The sequence below is a fragment of the Hemitrygon akajei genome, chromosome 21 (genome assembly GCF_048418815.1).
Source record: "Hemitrygon akajei chromosome 21, sHemAka1.3, whole genome shotgun sequence".
NCBI classification, from domain to species: domain Eukaryota; kingdom Metazoa; phylum Chordata; class Chondrichthyes; order Myliobatiformes; family Dasyatidae; genus Hemitrygon; species Hemitrygon akajei.
This window is the reverse complement of record NC_133144.1, coordinates 36,306,150-36,325,940: the sequence shown is the minus strand read 5'-3', so window position 1 is coordinate 36,325,940 and position 19,791 is coordinate 36,306,150. Positions and strand designations below refer to the sequence as shown.

The 19,791-nt window shown below is 43.3% G+C and overlaps 1 protein-coding gene across 1 annotated transcript in view; it reads right to left on the bottom strand.

Annotated features, from left to right (window-relative positions):
* Window positions 1–15,643, bottom strand: part of ldb3a (LIM domain binding 3a) — a 166,422-nt gene extending 150,779 nt beyond the window's left edge. Inside the window, exons 1-2 of the mRNA XM_073025736.1 lie at window positions 15,488–15,643; window positions 14,214–14,353 (exon numbers count right to left, since the gene is read on the bottom strand). Of these exons, the coding sequence (XP_072881837.1) occupies window positions 14,214–14,309 (96 nt within the window). The 5' untranslated portion in view covers window positions 14,310–14,353; window positions 15,488–15,643. The remainder of the gene's footprint in view (window positions 1–14,213; window positions 14,354–15,487) is intronic.
* Between the last annotated feature and the right edge of the window lie 4,148 nt (window positions 15,644–19,791).

Here is a 19,791-nt window from a genome sequence, read left to right as displayed (position 1 = left end):
AGAGTAGTTTCCTCAGTGTGGAAATTCAAATACAAGAGGGCACAGGTTTACTATGAAAGGGGAATGTGGCTTTTATTTTATTTTATAAAGTGAGGGGAAAGGAAATGTGTGAGGCAAGATATTCCATGCACAGACAGTTAAAGCTGCCTGGGGAGATGGTAGAATTAGATGCGATGGCAAAGTTTTGGAGGCATTTAAACGGGAGCATGAACAGGCAGTTGAAAGAGGGAAATGGATCGTATGTAGGCTGACGGGATTGGCTAGATTGGCATCAGGATCAGCACAAACATTATGGGCCAAAGGGCCTGTTCCTGCTCTCTATCATTCTACATTTTATATAACTGTCCTGCACAAAACACTTGCAGATCCCAAAGCAATGCATTTTTCATTTTACACTACTCCATCCGTGATGCACCATCAATAACTCTCTCTGAGACGTGAAGGCGAGATATCGTCTTTTATTGACTGGAAGAAAGAACAAGCAGTAGTTGACCACCATACTACATCCTGGAGACTGAGGGCCGGGCTCAGGCCTCAATCGCCTTTATACCGGGGTCTGTGGGAGGAGCCACAGGAGCAGACAGCAGGGGGCGTGTCCAGACAGGTATATGTAGTTCACCACAATCCGTGATCTGCCTGTTAAGAGGTGATTCCTGAGAAGTGTTTTTCATCATGCAATTCAGTATTGTACACTCATCACGAGATTCACTATCACACACTCACCGTTGGGTTCACTATCGCACACTCACCATCGGATTCATTATTGTACACTCATTGCCACTACCCCTGACCCCACACACGAGGAAGCAGAGAATTTCCAGGCTAATACCACCTCGCAATTCTCAACGTTTGGGCAAAACGAAATTCCCTTTCCTTCCCCTTCTGCCTACAAGTTATCACTGAGTGTTCATCTCAGAATGTGAGAAAGGTTTCTGTCTTCATCACCTTTAGGCACAGAGTTTCCAGACCATCTCCACCCTCTGGATAAAAACACATACATCCATTCCTACTCAATGCCTTTCACCTCCCCTTCTACCTTTCTGTTAAGACAAGTAAGCCATTCCTGTTCACCCTGCTGTTCATTGTGATATTTTCATTGCTGTTGATTAAATCTTCCCTCAGTTTTCCAGCCTGCACAGTCCCTACTTCATACTGAACATTCCTCAGCGCTGCCAACATCCTCATTACACCCCCCAGGGTTTGTCACATCCCTCCCATGCTGTGATGCCCACAACTGTACATAGTTTCCCGTCCTGCAGCCTCACTCATGTTGTGTGCAGTTCTAGTGACGGCCTCCTTATTTGTCCTGTACTTTAGCCAATAAAGGCGGGTATCTCATATCCCCTCTAAGTCACTAGATCTGGTACCATCAGTGACCTGAGAGTATGTGACCCTGCTCTGTTTCTCCATATTGTTCAACAGCCCAGTTGGTAACTCATTTTCCCTTGCCTTGAGTATGCCCATCAGACAATTCCAGGTGAACTTCCATCAATCCCTCACACAATTCCTGAAACCTGCCTGATCCACTGGGATCCTGCTGAAGTAACACTGTTTCTTCACATGAATCTTATCAGTGCAAATGGTAAATGTATTTAAAACAAGCAAGAAAAGCTGGATAGGTCTGCTGCCTCACAGCTTCAGTGACCAGAGTTTGACCCTGACCGGGTGCCGTCATGCAGTGTGTGGACCTTCTCCGTGGCCGTGTGGGTTTCCCCCACGTGTTCCAGTATCCTTCCACTCCGCAACGACATGCTGGTTGGTAGCCTAATACCAAGATGCAGAGGTGGTGGCAGAAACAGGTACGATCGAATATTGAAGAGGAGTTTGGGCAGACACGGAAACGGGATGGAGACACACACCGTATGCAGATTGATGTGATTATTAGATTGTCATCATGGTCAGCACAGACAAGATGTGCCTTCCTTTGTGCTGTACTCTTCTATGGTCACTGAAGTCCCACAACATTTGGATCCACAGAACCCAATGGATAAGTCACAGAAACAACACTAAACTGCTTTAGAAATTTGACAGAGCTAAATGTTGTTCAGGTCAGCAGAAAAATAACACCGGGTGATTTTTCATATCCATCCGCTAATCATTTGGAGGACAGCACATCAAACTCCCTCAGAACTGCCTGAGGCATCAGTTCCAAGTCTGCTGGGTGGGATTGGAGCCCAGATTTTCAGACAGAGGCAGAAATGTCACCCAATAAGTGGGACAATCAGGAGGAACAGGTGGACAGGACAAGTGATGTCTTACTTCACAGTAATTGGGATCATGTGATCATTTTATCCAACTTTAATTGTGTTAACCATCATGAAATATTTAGTATCCAGTTGGCAGAATGCATTGCATTTTATCTTCTTACGAAGTTATCTATCATTGCAAATATGGAAGGCAGCTGTTTCTCAAATGGCACAGTGGTGCTTGTGTAAGGTCTGGGGGTGGGGGAGAGAGAAAGAGAGAGAGGGAGAGCTTTTATTAAAGTAAAAACAAAAGAAATAAAACCAAAGGTATATAAGAGACATGCCTCAGGGGAAGACACAGAAGGGAAGACAGTCAAAGAGACAGACAAGGAGAGCTGAGAGAGAGAAAGAGAGAAGGCAGAGAACAGAGAAGAGAGTTGAGAGAACGGAAAGAGAGTAAAGAGAGAAGTAAGAATGCAAACACATATTTTAAGGAAGGTATTCTTTACCTATATGTTTGTGGTGAACTACATATACCTGTCTGGACACGCCCCCTGCTGACTGCTCCTGTGGCTCCTCCCACTGACCCCTGTATAAAGGCAATTGGAGGCACTGCTCCTCCCTCAGTCTCCAGGATGTTGTGTGATGGTCTCTTGCTGCTGACAGTGCGTTCTTCCAGCTAATAAAAGCCTATCTCTCGCCTCACGTCTCCAAGAGTTATTGATGGTGCATCAATGTTAAATCATGCATGTCTGAGCCATCAATAAAGGGCCAAACACTGGCTTTGTGGCATCAGTCAAAAATAGGCACAGTATCAGTGAGAGATTTTGTGTTCCTCATTCCTCTGAGACTGTTGCCAAATGTCTATCTGTTATTCTCCCTCATTGTTATCCAGTCAACAACTGGCAACAGATTTGACCACCTTAATTGGACAGATCTGGATCTATTCCCACATCCCAGTCACAATGAGAAGAGAAGTTTACAGATTCTCTTCTGCACCCCCACCTTCACCTCTCGCGACTCCCAGCTGTACTTATCAGCCCTCCCATTTCTGATCCACATCCTGACCCCCAGTGACTTCATCTGAGAACACATTAGGTTTCATCTATAATTGAAAACACCCATTTGATTTGTTCCCAATCCATCATGTTCTCACTGAATGAGTGCAGAACATCGTCCAACCAAAACTTATAATTACCAAAGCATTCACCTTTGATTCCTCTCCACTCCCTGGTTGTTGATTCCATCTCATCTGTACAATGTCTAAGACCATTTGTAATCTTGGAATCATATCTGGTCACACTGATAGTGATCTCATCACTAAACCACCAGCTTCCATCACCATAACCTTACACACCTGGGAATCCCTCGGTCACACCTTTCTTACTTTGATTTGATAATTACAGAGCTCTTTCAGCCGCCATCCCACTGACCTGAGCTATTCCAATCTGTCTGAATCCCATCTCACGGTCCTCAACTCATACTGATTGGCCCACAATGGCTCCCATCTGGGTAATGCTCTTGCTCTTTTTAAACCTCCTCACTCCTTCCCACACCGTGACCTCCTCCATTTTCACAACCTTCAAGATTGCTGCCCTTCAATTCCCTACTCATATTCACCTCTTCACCACTGGCACCCTCGTCTTCAGCTGCCCAACCCCTCCCTGCCATAAACTTTCAACTCTCCCCAACTTTCCTTACGCACAGCTGCTGACACCCTGAGGTGTCTCATGTCCACTGTTAATCATGTGCCACTTCACTACATTAGGGTGCTTTATCATTGGCAACCTGTGATATGAAAATAAAAGACCCACAAAAACATACAAATAGGGGAAAAAGCTTTATTTTTTCAAATTAAAGATTATATGTACACAATTTCAACTTTCTCCAAACACAGCACACTCAATGAAGAATGCATCACGTGGAACAGAGTCACACAGCGCAGAAACAGGCCCTTCAACCAACTCAACCAACCCAAGAAAGCAAGTCCAGTTAGCCCATGTTTGGCCCAAATCTCTCTTAACCTTCCCTACCCTTATGTCTGTTCAAGTGTTCTTTTAAGTGTTAATGTATCTGATTGTAATCACCACCCTGACAACAGAGAGTGTATCAGTCAGTGAAACAAACCCAATGATGTTTTGAACTGGAGACGGCATGGTCACCTAACGGTCACCACAATGCTATTCCAGCACCAGTGGTTAGTGTAACGCTATTACACCAAGATTGGGGTTCAGTTCTCGCTGCTGCCTGTAAGGAGTTTGTACATTCTCCCTGTGTCAGCGTGGGTTTGCTTCCACATTCCAAAGATGTATTGTTAGGGTTAATAAGTTATGGACATGCTCCATCACAGCATGACAACACTTGAAGGCTGTCCAGCAGAATCCTCGCTGATTTGATTTGATGCAAATGACACATTTCACTTTGTGCTTGGATGTAAATGTGAGAAATAATTAATCTTATTGTATCTTATCACTCCAGGAGTCTCCCTTGACAACTTATCCTGTCCAGGTCACCAAGGAACACATTGGTTAATCCATAACATTGGTCTGATCCCTGACTCTACAACTCTGAGGGAAGGGCATTCAGAACATGAAGTACATACCTTGCCGAACATACCCACTAAATGGACACAGTCTCTCCAACTGCACGTCACAACCCTGCTCCTGCAATCTGCAGGAGACAGGCAAGCAAGTGTCTGAGAGCTTATCACAATCTGAAAAATTCCAAATCAATTCTGTCTACTGAGAACACTTCACTCTCCCGTGACATATTATCCAGTGGAGCATGTGGTGATATTTCTGCTTCCATATCTCAATAACCTTAAATCTCTGAGCTACAAGCTCATCAGCTGCTGAGAAAGGAATGAGTCTGCACAATGTGTAGGGCTTCTGGGGATGGTCTAGTTTTCAGTCCTCCCGTGCTGGGCCAATGACCCTCCAGCTTGCTAACTTTACGATGATATCCGTAGCCCTGAAACCACTATTTATGTTCAATGCAACAGTGGGTTCTGTGCACTCCCCTTTCAAAAAAAAAACAGCAGCACATATCCCCATGTTGCTTTGGATTTTCAGCATCTGCAGAGTTTCCTGTGTTTATGTTAGCAGACATCCCTGTCCATTCCTCATGCCTGCTGTCTCCTGACAAGATGAATTACAAAGGTTGAGAGCTGCCATGTTCAGGCAGACTGGGACATAATTCTCTCCCTTAATCTGTTCCTATTTGAGTGCAACAATAATACAGAACCTGGGATGACTATTCTTACATCCCTGCCCCCCGACTGGGGATAGTTATCCTCACCCCCCCATCACCTGACCGGGGATGGGTATCCTCACCCCCCCCGACTGGGGATAGTTATCCTCACCCCCCCCAACACCTGACTGGGCATGGGTATCCTCACCTCCCCTGACCGGGGATGAGAATCCTCACCCCCCCCGACCGGGGATGGGTAACCTCACCCCACTGATCAGGGATGGGTATCCTCACTCCCCCCACCCCGACCGGGGATGGGAATCCTCACTCCCCCTGACCGGGGATGGGTATCCTCACCCCCCCGACCAGGGATGGTTATCCTCACACCCCCCGACCGGGGATGGGTATCCTCACACCCCCCTCCCACCCCAATTGGGATGGGTATCCTAAACTCCCCCCACTCCCCGACTGGGGATGGGAATCCTCACACGCCCTCCCACCAACCCCTGAAATCATCTACTGGCTATAGGCACAGTCAGGAAATGTTCGCTCATTCACCCACCACCAGCAAACCTTAAACCCACTTAGAACCTCTCCAGATACACAAGTGAACATCACCTTGTGAAATCTGAAGACCATTAGACCTCAGCAGCAAGGAGGTAAAGTGAAGAATGAAATTAGTTCTTCTGAACATCAGAGTTATCTCCATTCTTTATTGAAACCACTTACTCTCCCAATCCCAGTCCATCCCATTCCTGACCTTGCCCATCACAGGTCCCTGTCCCCAGCACATCAAAAGCTGTGCCGAAGAGTCTCTCCCACAATCAGCCCCTCATCCCCACTAACATCCCAAATCCCCCAATCCTCTGACACTGCCTCTTCCAACTTCCAGCACTTTGTGAGTGAGAGTCAGTCCATTTCAACACTCCTTTGAAATGCTTTAGGTTACTTCTTTGTTTTGGATACAACTTGTGGATTTGTACTTCTAGTTACTGACATAGATGTATGAGCCAAATTATAAACAGGGTTTAAAGGTGACCTTGTAACCTTCCTGGTCCTGCCACCTATCTCATAAATCCACTCCTAATGCCTCACGATCACATAACAGACACTTCAGTACATATTAATAGACAATTTTTCAGCAAGAAAATGAAAAGGGCACAGCCATTCATTCCACAAACAATGACTGTCCTGCCGTGCCCCACAAGGGATTAGGGATCCCATCTGTCCCATCAGTGGAACATGGCATGACATCATCAAGTTACAAATTCCCCTTTTGTTCTTGACAGTGACCGAGATCAAACAGCTGACAGGGATTCTCAGTTTACTGGCTCAGTGTATCAGAGAGCACTAGCATACGGTATATGTCAGTGATTTATTGTTACCAAGAACCACAAGTGTCAACTAAGCAATTACATAGAGGTAGAGAGAGTCTTCTGTCTCCAAATCTTGTGCATTCTCAGCAATAAAGGAATACTTATTTCTGCAACATTTTAACTTCCCTCCCCTTTCACTCACACCCTCTCCCAGCCCTGGAGTTTCCTACAACTCAATGGTAGGTTTTGTTGGACTGCAGATCATGGTCTCTCTTTGGGGGCTTGCTACTGATTGCTTGGTGGGTGTTGGGGGGTGATGCTTCCTGCTAGAAGTGAGGGAGGGAAGGATTGATGCTTTGCTGCAACTTGTGTGTGGAAGGGGTGTGAGGGCTTTCAGGTTCTAACATTCTTTTGTCATTTATTCTTTAGAGTTTTCTTCTGTTTCATGGATGTCTGCAAAGAGTAAGAATTTCAAGTTGTATACTGTATACATTCTCTGAAATTAAATTGAACATTGAACCATTGAAAGGTCTTCTAAAGTCCTGACCAAGAACAATTTTAGGAAGTTTATTCTTTTTCTGGATATCATCAGAAACACAAGCACAACCATGATTCTTTTAAATTCACACTGGGCGCTGGTGCGCACAGAAAACTAATGTGATGCTATAATTAGTCTCGGGAATTTTGCTATATATTTGTAGTCACAGAAAAGCGACATTTTACTACTTGTAAAATGTTCAGCCTCCAAGTCCTGAAAGAGGCATTCTCACAAACTATGGTGGGTAGAACCCATGACTTTGACAAGCAAGTTCATGTTTGGTCAGAGAAGATGAAGAATCACTGAGGGAATTTCAGTCGCCTGAAGACTCTTCTGCCAACCTTCAGGTAAAGGATGAGGCAGAGTAAAGGTCAAACAAACCAACAGGAAATTGGGTGAACTGAATATTGGATTGAAATAAGTCACAACTAAATGGCAAGGCAGGACCATGGAAAGATCTGAAGGCAAACCTTTTAAGAATAGGCCATTCAGAGTCAGTGTGAACACTTGGGGATTGGAGTGAAGGATATGATAGAACAGCTAATGTGAATGACAGAGTTTTAGACAATTTAAGATGTGGATAATGGTTAGAAAGTGACAGACAAATCAGTTGAGGAGATGCTATGGAGTATAATGATAAGGCACTGTAGGTACTAGTGAACAGGTGGGAATACATGCTTTTCTACAGATGAAGTTGTTGGACCTGAACCAAACACAAGGCTGAAACTGTTAGAAAGCTGAAGTGGGCTCTTCAACCATTAAGTCTTAATAACTGCTCAATGCAATTACATCTGAACTTCTATCTCCTCAATAACATGTTACCACTCTCTCCACTTTGCCCTTTGTGCACTGAAATCTATCTCTTTCATCAACACATCCAGCAACTTGATGAGCCAAGGTAAACATCAGACTGTGATAGAGGCCACGGCCATTCAGCTGGAAAAATCTAGCACTCATTTATCCACAACACTTGTTCAGCAGCTGGAATTTTCAATTTTACTGGAGGCTGGGATTGAGGTATCAGAAACTTTCTTGAATCAATGCTCTCAACAGGAACCTTACCAAATACAGTAGATTCTGGTTAATTGGGCCATTGGTTAATTGGAGCAGCTGCTTATTTGGGACAATCTTAAAAGACCAAAAATGAAAATTACCAGGATTCTCTACATTTATTTGGGACAATTTGATGCTTAATTGGGGCAGGAACCTGTCACTGAACAGGTTTTAACTAGAGTCAGTCATGTATATTTGTGTGGTTGTTATACGATATACCGTGTTTAAGAGTAATTTTTAAATAGCCGCAGCTGCGTGTGTACATGTTCAGAAAGCATTGTTTTGTCACCGATAGTTGGCAAGAAATAAGCAGCAAGGCAATTCAGAACTGTTTTATTCACTGTGGTTTCAAGCATTCAGACTTGGATGCAACTCTGACTTGGTTGTATTAGGATGATTACTGTCTTGCTACCAGCAAAGTAAATAACCAAGGTTAAACAACCTGCCATCATATTCAACCAAAATAGGTTAATAACTTTACAAGTGCCTGTTTCAAAAATACTGTCCGGCTTCAAACCCACTTTGTGCAGGTTTCATTGAGATGCAATTAGCTGGCCTTTAACCAGTGAAAGATAGACAGGGTCAGTTTCTCCCTTTTTGTTGGTTGGCCCATTGTTTCAGAGCCAGCCAAGACTGGACCAACTTCAAGACAGGTGTACACTCCAGTGCTGCCGTCATTATTTCTGGAGTCGGCCATAAGTCTATGTGCTCTTGCAGGAAGTACCAAAACTAAGGCACTCAATTTTGAGTGACAAATACAAAGTAACACCTATTTACAAGATAACATATTATATATGTATACCATGACTGAGCAACTTTCTGGACATGAAATACTTTTTAGAAAATAAAGAAACATTAACAATTTTCAGATATTGCTTTACTATAATAAACAGAATTACCACATTAAGTTCTCACAGGCAGTGATAAATATGATACAACAGTTGTACTTTAAAGGTTCAAAGCAAATAAGAAAACAAGTGTTTGAAAGTCTAGTCATCATCATTGACCAATTTCCAAATCATTTCCAAGGGTAGGTAATAGAGCTGTCCTGAGGACAGAAGTTAGTTGGAATTGGGCTCATTGCTGACCCCTTGGGTTTAGTCCTCAACTGATGAACACATTGCAAGTGGTTAAGACCTTTTTTGTTACACATTATTCTGGTGAGCATTGTGTTGTTAGCTGTGGAAGACGGATCACCATGGAGGTTGTTAAACCATCTCAATCCCTAATTAAACATCAATTTACAATTTTTTAAAGCCCACAGAATCTGAGAATGGATCAAAAGAATAAAAGAAACAGAAGTACATCATTTGGTCCGTCACCTCATAACATCAAAACAACAATTCATCACCAGCTCAGTGTGATCTGAGCCTCCATCTCCTTTAGGTAGAGAATTCTCATCTTAGTCCTGAATGGAGATCCTTTATTTTGAGACTAAGTTATGCCAACAGTCTGCCAGCCAAGGAGAACATCAATTCCTCATCCACACTGTCAAGCTCTTTAAGAATGGTTTACTTTTCAATGAGATCACCTCTCACTTTTCTGAACAGCATAGGCCCTCATCTGCTTAATCTTCTCATTGGTTGAGTCCAGCATCCCACATAACAACATGGTGAAGGCTCTCCACAACTCCAAATGTATACATCCGACGTATGCCAAACAGTATTTTAGATGCCATCTCACCCAGGGCCCTGTACCATTGCAATAATAGGCCTTCATCTTTTAAAAATCCTCTTGTAATAAAGGTCAACATACTGTTTGGCTTCCTAATTGCTTACTGTTTCTGTTTGTTAACCTCCAGTGGTTTATGTGTGAGCTCACTCAAGTTTCCCTGAGCACTGACCCTTTTCTATCTCTCCCCATTTAAAAATATCCCATCCTTCAATTTTTCCAGTTATGGATGACCTCACATTTTCCCACATCATATTTCATTTTCCATGTCCTTACTCACTTACATGTCCTCCCATATACCCCTAAAGATGTTGTGCATTCTTCTCATAGTCCACATGGTGAAGGAGCATTGTATCGAGAAACATGGGCAGAGCACTGCTAATCCCCTCAATCAATTTACTGATATATGTTATAAACAGCCAGAGCCCCTGCACTGATCCCTGCAGCTCCCCACCAATCACAGCCTCCTGATCCAGAAACAAACCCTTTATTTCCACTCTTCGCTTTCTATCCATAAACTAATCCTTGATCCTGGTCATTACAGAACACCCAGTACTGTATACTCAAATCTTGTTTCATAATCTCATTAGTAGTACGTTACTGAAGGCCAAATATATCACACGAACTGTTGGCCGTGCCTATTCTTCTAATTACAGTACTGTGTAAAAATCTTAGGCACCCTAGATTTTTTTTATATCGTTTCAGATGGTATGGCCATAACAAAGCCCTGATTTCAAAATCATTCAGGCTGTCTGGGATTACCTGGAGGGACAGAAGCAAGCGAGACAGCCAAGTCTGCAGAAGAACTGTGGCAAGTTCTCTAAGATGCTTTGTCAGCCGACGTTCTGACAAAACTGCACAACAATGTACCTAAGAGAATTGTTGCAATTTTAAAGGCAAAGGGTGGTTGACAACAAATATTGATTTGATTTAGTTTTTACTGTTTACTGCTTTTTGTAGTAATTTTGTTGATATCTACAAACTTTACATTTCATTATTTTTGAAAGGATCTTCGCTTTACAGATTTTTTTTACATATGCCAAAGACTTTTGCACAGTGGAATTCTATTTGATATCTTTCAACCTAGTGTTTTGGAAGCTGACCACAAATATCTCCTTTGGATATAGGTCATCAGGTCCTAGAGATCATCAGCCATTTGCTCCATTAATCTCTCAACTACTAGCTCTTTGAATGCTATTTTTCTTTGACTTGGAGTCCTGCATTACTTTCTGTACATTTTCCCTGTGTTCTGTAAATTTAGTTTTACAGCCGTTTCTTATTCGCAAATATAATTTTGGTTGTCTCAGTCTATAAGGATCCAAGTTAACTTTCCCTAATGTATTTCTCATCACGTACAGTAAAACTAATAATCCATGTGCCCTGTTACTCACACTCTTAAAACTACCATGTTCACTGCAGAGTTTATTATTCTGTGCAGCATCCAAAAAGTGATTTAAAATTGCGTTGAGATGGAAATAACATCCAATAATTCAGAAAATCTGCCAGACTAACACACTAGATTAACAGAGATTTACGATAGTTATAGAAACCCTTACGATCTGTTTTTAAGTCCCTTGGTAGGTTACACTCACATTCTGCTTGTCTTTTCCTGTTTCCCCTCTGACACCTCACTTGGTTCTCTACCCAGATGAAGGGTCTTGACCTGAAACTTTGATTACCCATTTCCCTCTACAGATGCTGCCTGACCTACTGAGTTCCTCCAGTTTGTGGTTCCTCTATTGAATTCAGACTGTTTGCTTCTTTTTTGGAAACAGTAGAAGACCTTTACTTTTGATCTAATAGTACTTTTAATTTCTCTTGGTAACTATACCAACTTTGCCTTTCTTTTTTCCAAATTACTAGCAAGCCATAAAATAATTACATAAATTTAGCCACTGCTGTCGTACTGTCATCCTTTCAAAGGCAGTTTTCCAATCCACCCTGCCTGTTCACACTTCGTGGTTGTGTAACAGGACAAATAAAATTATTTACAATCTTAAGATAAAATTCTATCATAAAATGATCGGTGTTCCCTATCAAAAGGATCTCAGGAAACTTAGTAACTGAAACAGAAAAAAAGCCAGCTTACAGCTACAGCAAGCAATTTGGAAGCCAGCTAAATGTTGGGCATTTATTATTTGAGATACAGCCCTTCCAATCCTTCAAGTCACATCGGCCAGCAATCCACTGATTCACCTCTAGCCTAATCAAGGTAAAACTTACAGCACCTGGGGCACTCTATGCTGCTTGTATTGTAGGGAGTGTGGAGAACCTTGACTAGATTGATTCCAGGGAAGAAGGTGTTCATAATGAAAGGTTCACCCAGTTGGGCCAATGCTCAAGGCAGATGAGGATAAAAGGAAATCTTTTTGAAACGTGAACGATTCTGGGGTGGAATAAGGTAACCTACGGCTATCTGGTTTGCCACAAAATTACACCAATGTCAAAGTTGATGGCATTTAGAAACGGGAATACATCCAATCCTTTCATAATACTCATCGCCTTTCAAATATCTGTCATGTTTCTTCATGGCATGGGTGGGGTGGGGACGGTGGGTGGATCTAGATGAGAGGATACAGACTTTGGGGGCATCGTTGCCTATTTCATATGGAGTGGGGAAATTTCTTCCCTCACAGGGGCTGTGAATTTCTGAAATTTTCTGTCCTGGAGAGCTGTGGAGGCAATGTCAGTGAATATATTCAGAGAGGAGACTTAATGTTTGAAAAAGGGAGACAAGAGGTAGAGGGGGAGAGTGGCAAAGCCATCACTGGATCACCACAATCTTACTAAATGCTGAAGCTGGTTCAAGGAGGTGAACATTCCCTCTCCTGCTTCTTGGGTTCTTCTAAACCCCTTCAATACCAAAGCATCAACTGACCAATTCATCTTTGGTCAAGTTCAAGTCAGGAATGTCTTCCAAACAGTCCAACTTTATCGTTTTTACACATTTGGATTGGGTAGCCGAGCTGCACTTTTCAGTTCACAGTTTTAACGGTGGCTGAAAGTCAGTGTCTACGCCTCAGACTTAGCAGAATTAATCTCGGGGTGGAAGCATGGAATCTGAATTAAAGAGCAGTTTATGGAAGTGTCGGATTTCAAGAGATTCATGTTGGATGGATATATGTTTATCACTCACTAAAGTGAAGAATGCCAGAGTGGAGTATCACTGCCGACATGTAATGGGGAAACCATCTGTCCAGACTTGCTGACTGCTGCAGGATATTCATTCGAATATTATTTTGAGAGACGGGCTCAGAATTGTCCAAGATTAGGAGGAATTCTACCTAACTCCACAATCTGTCTCTGAAGTAGTTCCATCATCAGGACACTCCACCCTCCATCATCCATGGGACTTTACAAAATAATGGTTATAAAGCATTTGATGCATTGCATGCTGTTCTGGCCTATAGGATGGATGTGGTTGCATTGGAGGGAGTGGAGAGGAGATTCACCAAGATGTTGCCTAGATTAAAGGACATCAGTTAAGGGGAGAGATTGGACAGGCTGGGCTGTTTTCCCTGGAACAAAGGGGTCACCAGAAAAGAGGTATATAAATTTTTACAAAGAACCATAATTAAGCTAGATAGAATCTTTTCCCCTGGTAGGGGCATCAAAAACAAGAGGAACACACAAAATACCTGGAGGAACTCAGCAGGTCAAGCAGCACCTATAGAGGGGCATAAATAGTTGATGTTTTGTGCTGAGACCCTTCATCAGGACTCAAAGATCAAAATGAGGATGGGGTTTTAAAGCGGATCCTCTTTTTTACACCTTGAGTGGTTGATACTCTGTCAGAAGTGGCGGTGGAATCAGAACAATCATTACACTTAGGAGATATTTAAATAGGCAAGGCATTGGGGGGCATACAGGTAAATGGGATGAGTGCAGATGGGTGAGAAGATTGGCATAGGTCCATTTCTATGCTGTGCAACTCTATGACACCTCGGGTTAGGTGATGAGAGATTGCAAATGTCAGTAACAGAGGCCAACATACTGCTCTTTTCAGAACTGGGAAAGAGTAACTCTATCTTCAGCCACAGAAGGAGACACTGTCTGCCTGATTTGCAAACCCAAATTCTTTGTATTCAGTGGAGTTAGACATTTCACAATAAACGAATTCCTGAGCAAATCCAAGATGCCCAAATCCAATGGTGCCTTCAGAACAGCGAAAATGAAATGTGATTTTTCTAAGCCAGCAGGTAAAAGGGCAACACCAGTTCACAGATAGAGAGGAGAAGGCAGCAGGAGACATGAACTTACTCTGGAAATGGTCAGAGGCATGTTGAAATCCTTCCCTCCTTGAAGCCTGAAGCCCCAAGGTGCAGGGCCAGTAAGAGACACATTGTACGCTGACATCTTTTGCTTTCCCACCAGCCACTGACGTTGTTACTGGGAAAGACCTTTAGGGGGTGGGGACAGCGAGGGAAGAAACAGAAAAAAGATTGTGAACAAAAATTAATTTTTTAAAAAGTCCCAAAATGACTGAGTTGCCCAATGAAAGAGATTGGACTGCCACCCAAGAATAGAAACAAGTTATCTGGCAGGAACAGACCACAGGCAGAGTAAGCCATATATGGACGGTAACACAACACCCAATATGCCAGGATTGTATGAGTCACATCACCAATATAGGACAGATTTTTCTAGGCTCCCCAAACCTATTCAGAAATCTTGTAAATGGAAAATAATCATAATTAACACCGAAAGGCTGCAGAATCTTATGAACTGGCATCGTATTTGATAACAGTTTTTGTAAATAAGATATTTCAATGCGAAATAAAGACAAGTTATTTTCAAAATAATTATGTGTTTGTTAATGGGATGTAATATTAGCTTGTTACAGTTTTATACATTTATTAGTTGCTAGCATGGTTTTTAATTTTGAAAATCCCGCCAAACCTCCTGTAACTTTATTTCACCAGCTACAGTGGGGCTGAGCAGCCAAACGTCCCAACTACCGCACAGGTCGACATCAGAGCGTGGAAATATTCAAATAATCCACTAAAATAAAAATCCATGTTATCGATATCAAAACTATCTCGCTGCAGGTGGGACGCACTGGCAATTAATAACTTTTAAAGCCCCGGCACATCACAAGTTTACGAAATGCACCAGTTTGCTGATTGCTTGGGATGGGGAAATGCTTGTGAGAGTTTTAATTTCAGCAACAAAACGTCGAAGAAGCCGCAGGTGCGAGCGTGCAAAGCACGCGCTGGAAGTTTGAGATGGGATTAAAGAATTGTACTATAGAGCTGGGATACTAAATTTGGAAGCAAGACCAGCGTTAAACAGGTGCAACCGTCCTAAAGCCCTGTGCCTTTTTACTATTTTCAAAACCGTTTTGTTTTCTGTTATTAAACAACCAGCCATTACCACAACCCGTCACCCTGACACCGTCTCCACAAACCACTAGGCAAATCAATCGGGGAGCAATTGTTTCTTAGTGCTGCATGCAAACCGCCAGCGCATCGCTGGGCACGAAAGCCGGCGCTCCAAACAAAAAGAGTAGAAAAGCAGAGGGATGTTTTCCATACCCTGTCCCTGGTTGCTCGCCTTCGTCTGCAGAAGCGAAGCTGCCGAGTGTCAGTAAGCGCATTTATCAGCTCCGAGCCCCGGGGATGACGTCAGCTGACGGGCACTGACAGCCGGCCCGGCCGCGCGGCCTGGGCACTGGGCACTGGGCACTGGGCAGTGGGCAGTGGGCAGTGCCGCCGGACACGGAGGCACGCTTTACGCTCGGACGTTGCGGCAGGGTCCGACCTCGCTCAGGTGTTCCGGCAGATCCTGCCTTCGGCGCTGTCATCAGTCCAATCTTTGAGTTAAATGGTTGCAAGAGTTTTTTTTTATAATTGTCTTAAATGCCATGTTAGTGCAAAGTTGCGATTCGAAGGTCCTGAAATTTTTGATTAACAATATCGAAATAGGGCAATACAGGCCCTTCGGCCCATGATATTGTGCTGTCCTATACAAACCTACGCTTAAATATATTTAAAGAGTTCTTCCAAGATGAGCTATATTTGTTACATACGCATTGAAAGATACAGTGAAATGTGCCGTTTGCGTCAATGATGAGCGCAGTCCGAAGATGTGCTGGGGCAGCCTGCAAATGTCTCCATGCTTCCGGCGCCAAAGTAGCATGCCCACAACTTACTCGCCCATGCATTGGGAGGAAATCGGAGTGCATACTCCTTACACACTGTGGCTGGAATTGAAACACCGCTCCCCCCCCCCACCCCTCATCACTGGCATTGTAAATTGTTATACTGCGGACCCCAATCAATTTAACCCTTCCCTTCTACACAGCCCATAATACTCCATTTTTCTTACAATCATATGCATTGCGAAGGGTCTCTTAAATGTACCTAATGTAGCAGTGCGAGCATTCGAGTCGAGCATGATGCTCTTCTAAGGGGTTGTCCATTAGTGGGTCCTCAAGTGGCTGTAGAGGCCAGTCTGGGATCCATATATTCTTGTGCAGTAGGGGCATGAGTAAATGGTGGTTGTGGTTAGTGGCTGGGTCTTTTGGTTGTTCAGTCTCTTGCAGCTGGTGTTCTTTCTCTGTGGCACAGCAGAGGTCGCTTCCATGTAGCGCAGCTCCCCCTTGAACAGATTTCTTCCAGGTGAGAGCAATGTCTTCTCAGTTTTCAGACGTAATGTTTAATTTCTTCAGGATTATTTTGATGTTATCTCTGTAGTGTTTCCTTTGCCTCCCAGGGGCTCGCTGATCTTCCTTCAAATGGGAGTGCGGGATCTGTTAGGGGAGATATGAGTTAACATGTCCTATCCATTGCAGTTGGAGTTGCTTTATTGTGGTGGAGGTACTTGTTCGTGTTGGCCTCTTCCAGTACGCTGGTGTTAGTGCATCTGACTTCCAGCTGATCCTCAAAATCTTTCGTAAGGATTTTTGGTGTTACTGTTCCAGGGCTTTCAGGTGCCCACTGTAGGTGCTCCATGATTCTGCTCCGTACAGTAATTTAGGAAAGATGGCTGCTCTATAGACCAAAAGTTTTATTGAGACCTGTAGCTCACGGTCTTCAAAGGCTCTTTTCCTTGGTCTTGTAGAGGTTTCATTAGCACTACTCGGGCAGTAGTTGATCTCTGAGTAGTTGTCTGCTTTTGACAAGAGAGCCGCCAAAATAGTCTAGGTTTTTAAGAGTAATATTGTCAACATTTATGGAGGGCTGGATAAATGGCTGGATGAACAGTGGCTGATACAGAACCTGTGTCTTTTTTAATATTCACAGCAAGACACAGGACCCCATGTACCTTGGCAAAGGCATTCAGGACACATTGGAGGTCTTCAGAGTGTGCTGTGATGGCACCTTGAAGCTCCATGATAGTGCTGGTGCTGACCTTGGTCTTGGCCTCGAACCGTTTGAGGTTGAAAAGCCTGTTGCCCATTCTATACACGAATGGGATTCCCTGTGGCAGGTCTTGGCCAACGGGGTGAAGGGTGGCAGCAATAACAATGGCAAATAGCTGGGTGCAATGATACAGTCCTGTTTGGCAACTGTCTTGTCAGTAAACAGTATTTCTCTGAGGAACTTCAATGCCAGGATAAGTCAGCATTTCAACCTTCGGAGGGATACTATAGGAAAGGACAGCACTGACATCATCAACTGAAGTGGAGTATGACTTCTCACCATATATGCTGAGCAAAATCTTATGATCGTAAGCACTCTCTCCACCAGAAAAGTAAATTCAAGGCATCTTGGCAGCACTCGCCGATCTAAATAGTGACATTCCATTGACTATGTCATGGTCCAAATTAGAGACTACCATGCTGTGAATATCACAAGGATTTTGATTGGCACAGAATACTGCTGGTCAGATCATTGTCTGATTCACTCCACTGTGCCCTTTGTCATATCTATGAAAGGGTTGCCTTTGTTTATGATGTATTTCCTATAATTGGTATGCTGTGAATGGTATCTTATTCATAAGAGGAGGGTTCATAAGAAGCAGTCCTGGCCAGGACTAGAGAGCCTGTGTGACACTGCCACCCAACAGCACCTTTAGGCCTTGTTTGGGGAAAACCTCCAACAGGATTATTAGGAGGATATTGAAGAACACTGCTGTCTACTTAAATCTACCATCCTCAATATCAAAATCAACCGTCAATACATGTCTAGAAAACATCAGACTTTGTTTGATGATAACAACTTGGAAATAGAACTTCTTATCTCCAAGAAAAGGAAAACCTTTTGTGACAGGCAAAATGACATTGGCAGCAAGACCAATAGAGAAGCTTACTCCAAAGCCAAGGCAAATGTCCAGCGCAGGGTGATGGAGCTAAAAATTCCTGGTGGACTGAGAAAAACCTGGAAATCCAAAGACTAGCAGAGTTTGGTGACATGAGAAGTTTCTTCAGCCCAAAGCAGTCAATGGTCTAAGAGCTTCTTAACCATGACAGTACAGCTGAATCACTAACCAAATCCTCCTGAGACGTGTGAGAGGAGATGTGGGGGGAACCTCCCAGTATGAAAGAGGTGCATGGTACCATCAGGAGCCTGAAAAGTAACAAAGCCACTGGTCCTGACAGGCTCCCAGCAGAGATCCTTAAGGAACGTGGACAAGCACTCCTGCACCACATACATGTACTGTTCCTGAAGGTCTAAGAGAAGGAACAACTGCCCTCAGAGCTCAGGATTGCTCTACTATTGACCATATTCATGAAGGGAGACAAGGCAGATTGTGGTCATCACAGAGGCATCTTCCTTCTGTCGACAACAGACAAATTCCTTGCATGTATCCTTGTCAACTCTCTGAATCACAATGTAGTTTCCATCAATCTCGAGGTACTGTAGACATGATATCCACAGCATACCAACTGCAGGAAATAAACAATGAACAAAGGCAGCCCTTGTACTTGGCTTTCACAGACATGACAAAGGCATTTGATACAGAAGACCACCAAGCTCCCTGGTGTATACTATCAACACATGACTGCTCTGACAAGTACTTATGAATACTAAGGCTACTGCATAATGGCATGTCAGCCACAACACTCAGCAATGGTGGCACTGAATCAGAACCCTAATGTGTCTGCCTCTACCATCACCCCCGGATGTGCATTCCAGACACCAATCACTGTGAAGAAAACCTACCTCTGACGTGTCCCCCTTTCTTTCCTTCACTCACGTTAAAATGATGTCCTCTGGTATTAGTCATTGCTGCCCTGAGAAAACAGGTTCTGGTTATACATATTATCTATGATGCTTATTATCTTACATGTTTCTATCAAGTCACCTCTTCATCCGAAATAGAAAAGCTTTAGATCACTCAACCTTTCCTCAAAAGGCAAGTTCTCTAACCAAGGCAGCATCTAAAGTTTCTACATCCTTCCTAAAATGAGATGACCAGAACTGAACACAATGTATGAGCAAGATTGCTTCAATTTTGTTCAGGTCACAAAAGTGTCTTACATTTTTGATGCTGAAGTCATTTTTACTCATTGCTAAATTGAGTATAAATAAAATTCAAAACACTTTAAAATAAAATAAAATCTACATTAAACATTTCATCCATGTAATATTTCGGTGCTTGACTGGTCAATGTGCCTGTGCTAAAGTTGTCCTATCTGTTGAATGAGACTTATGGTTTGGTGTTACTTGGGATTCATCCCCACTTCTGTTGGTTGCAGTGGAAGTTCAATACCAGAGTGGATTTTGTGTGTGTGAAGCCCAGGAAAGAAATCACAAGGACGGAACCTCACAGCTTCACATAGAGTGGTATATGGACTCTGGAGGTCACTCACCTTTGACTGACCCTTCTAATTCACTCTGCACCATGATCCACTCCAGGACTTATCCAACTCTATGCCCCTTTGGACTGAGTG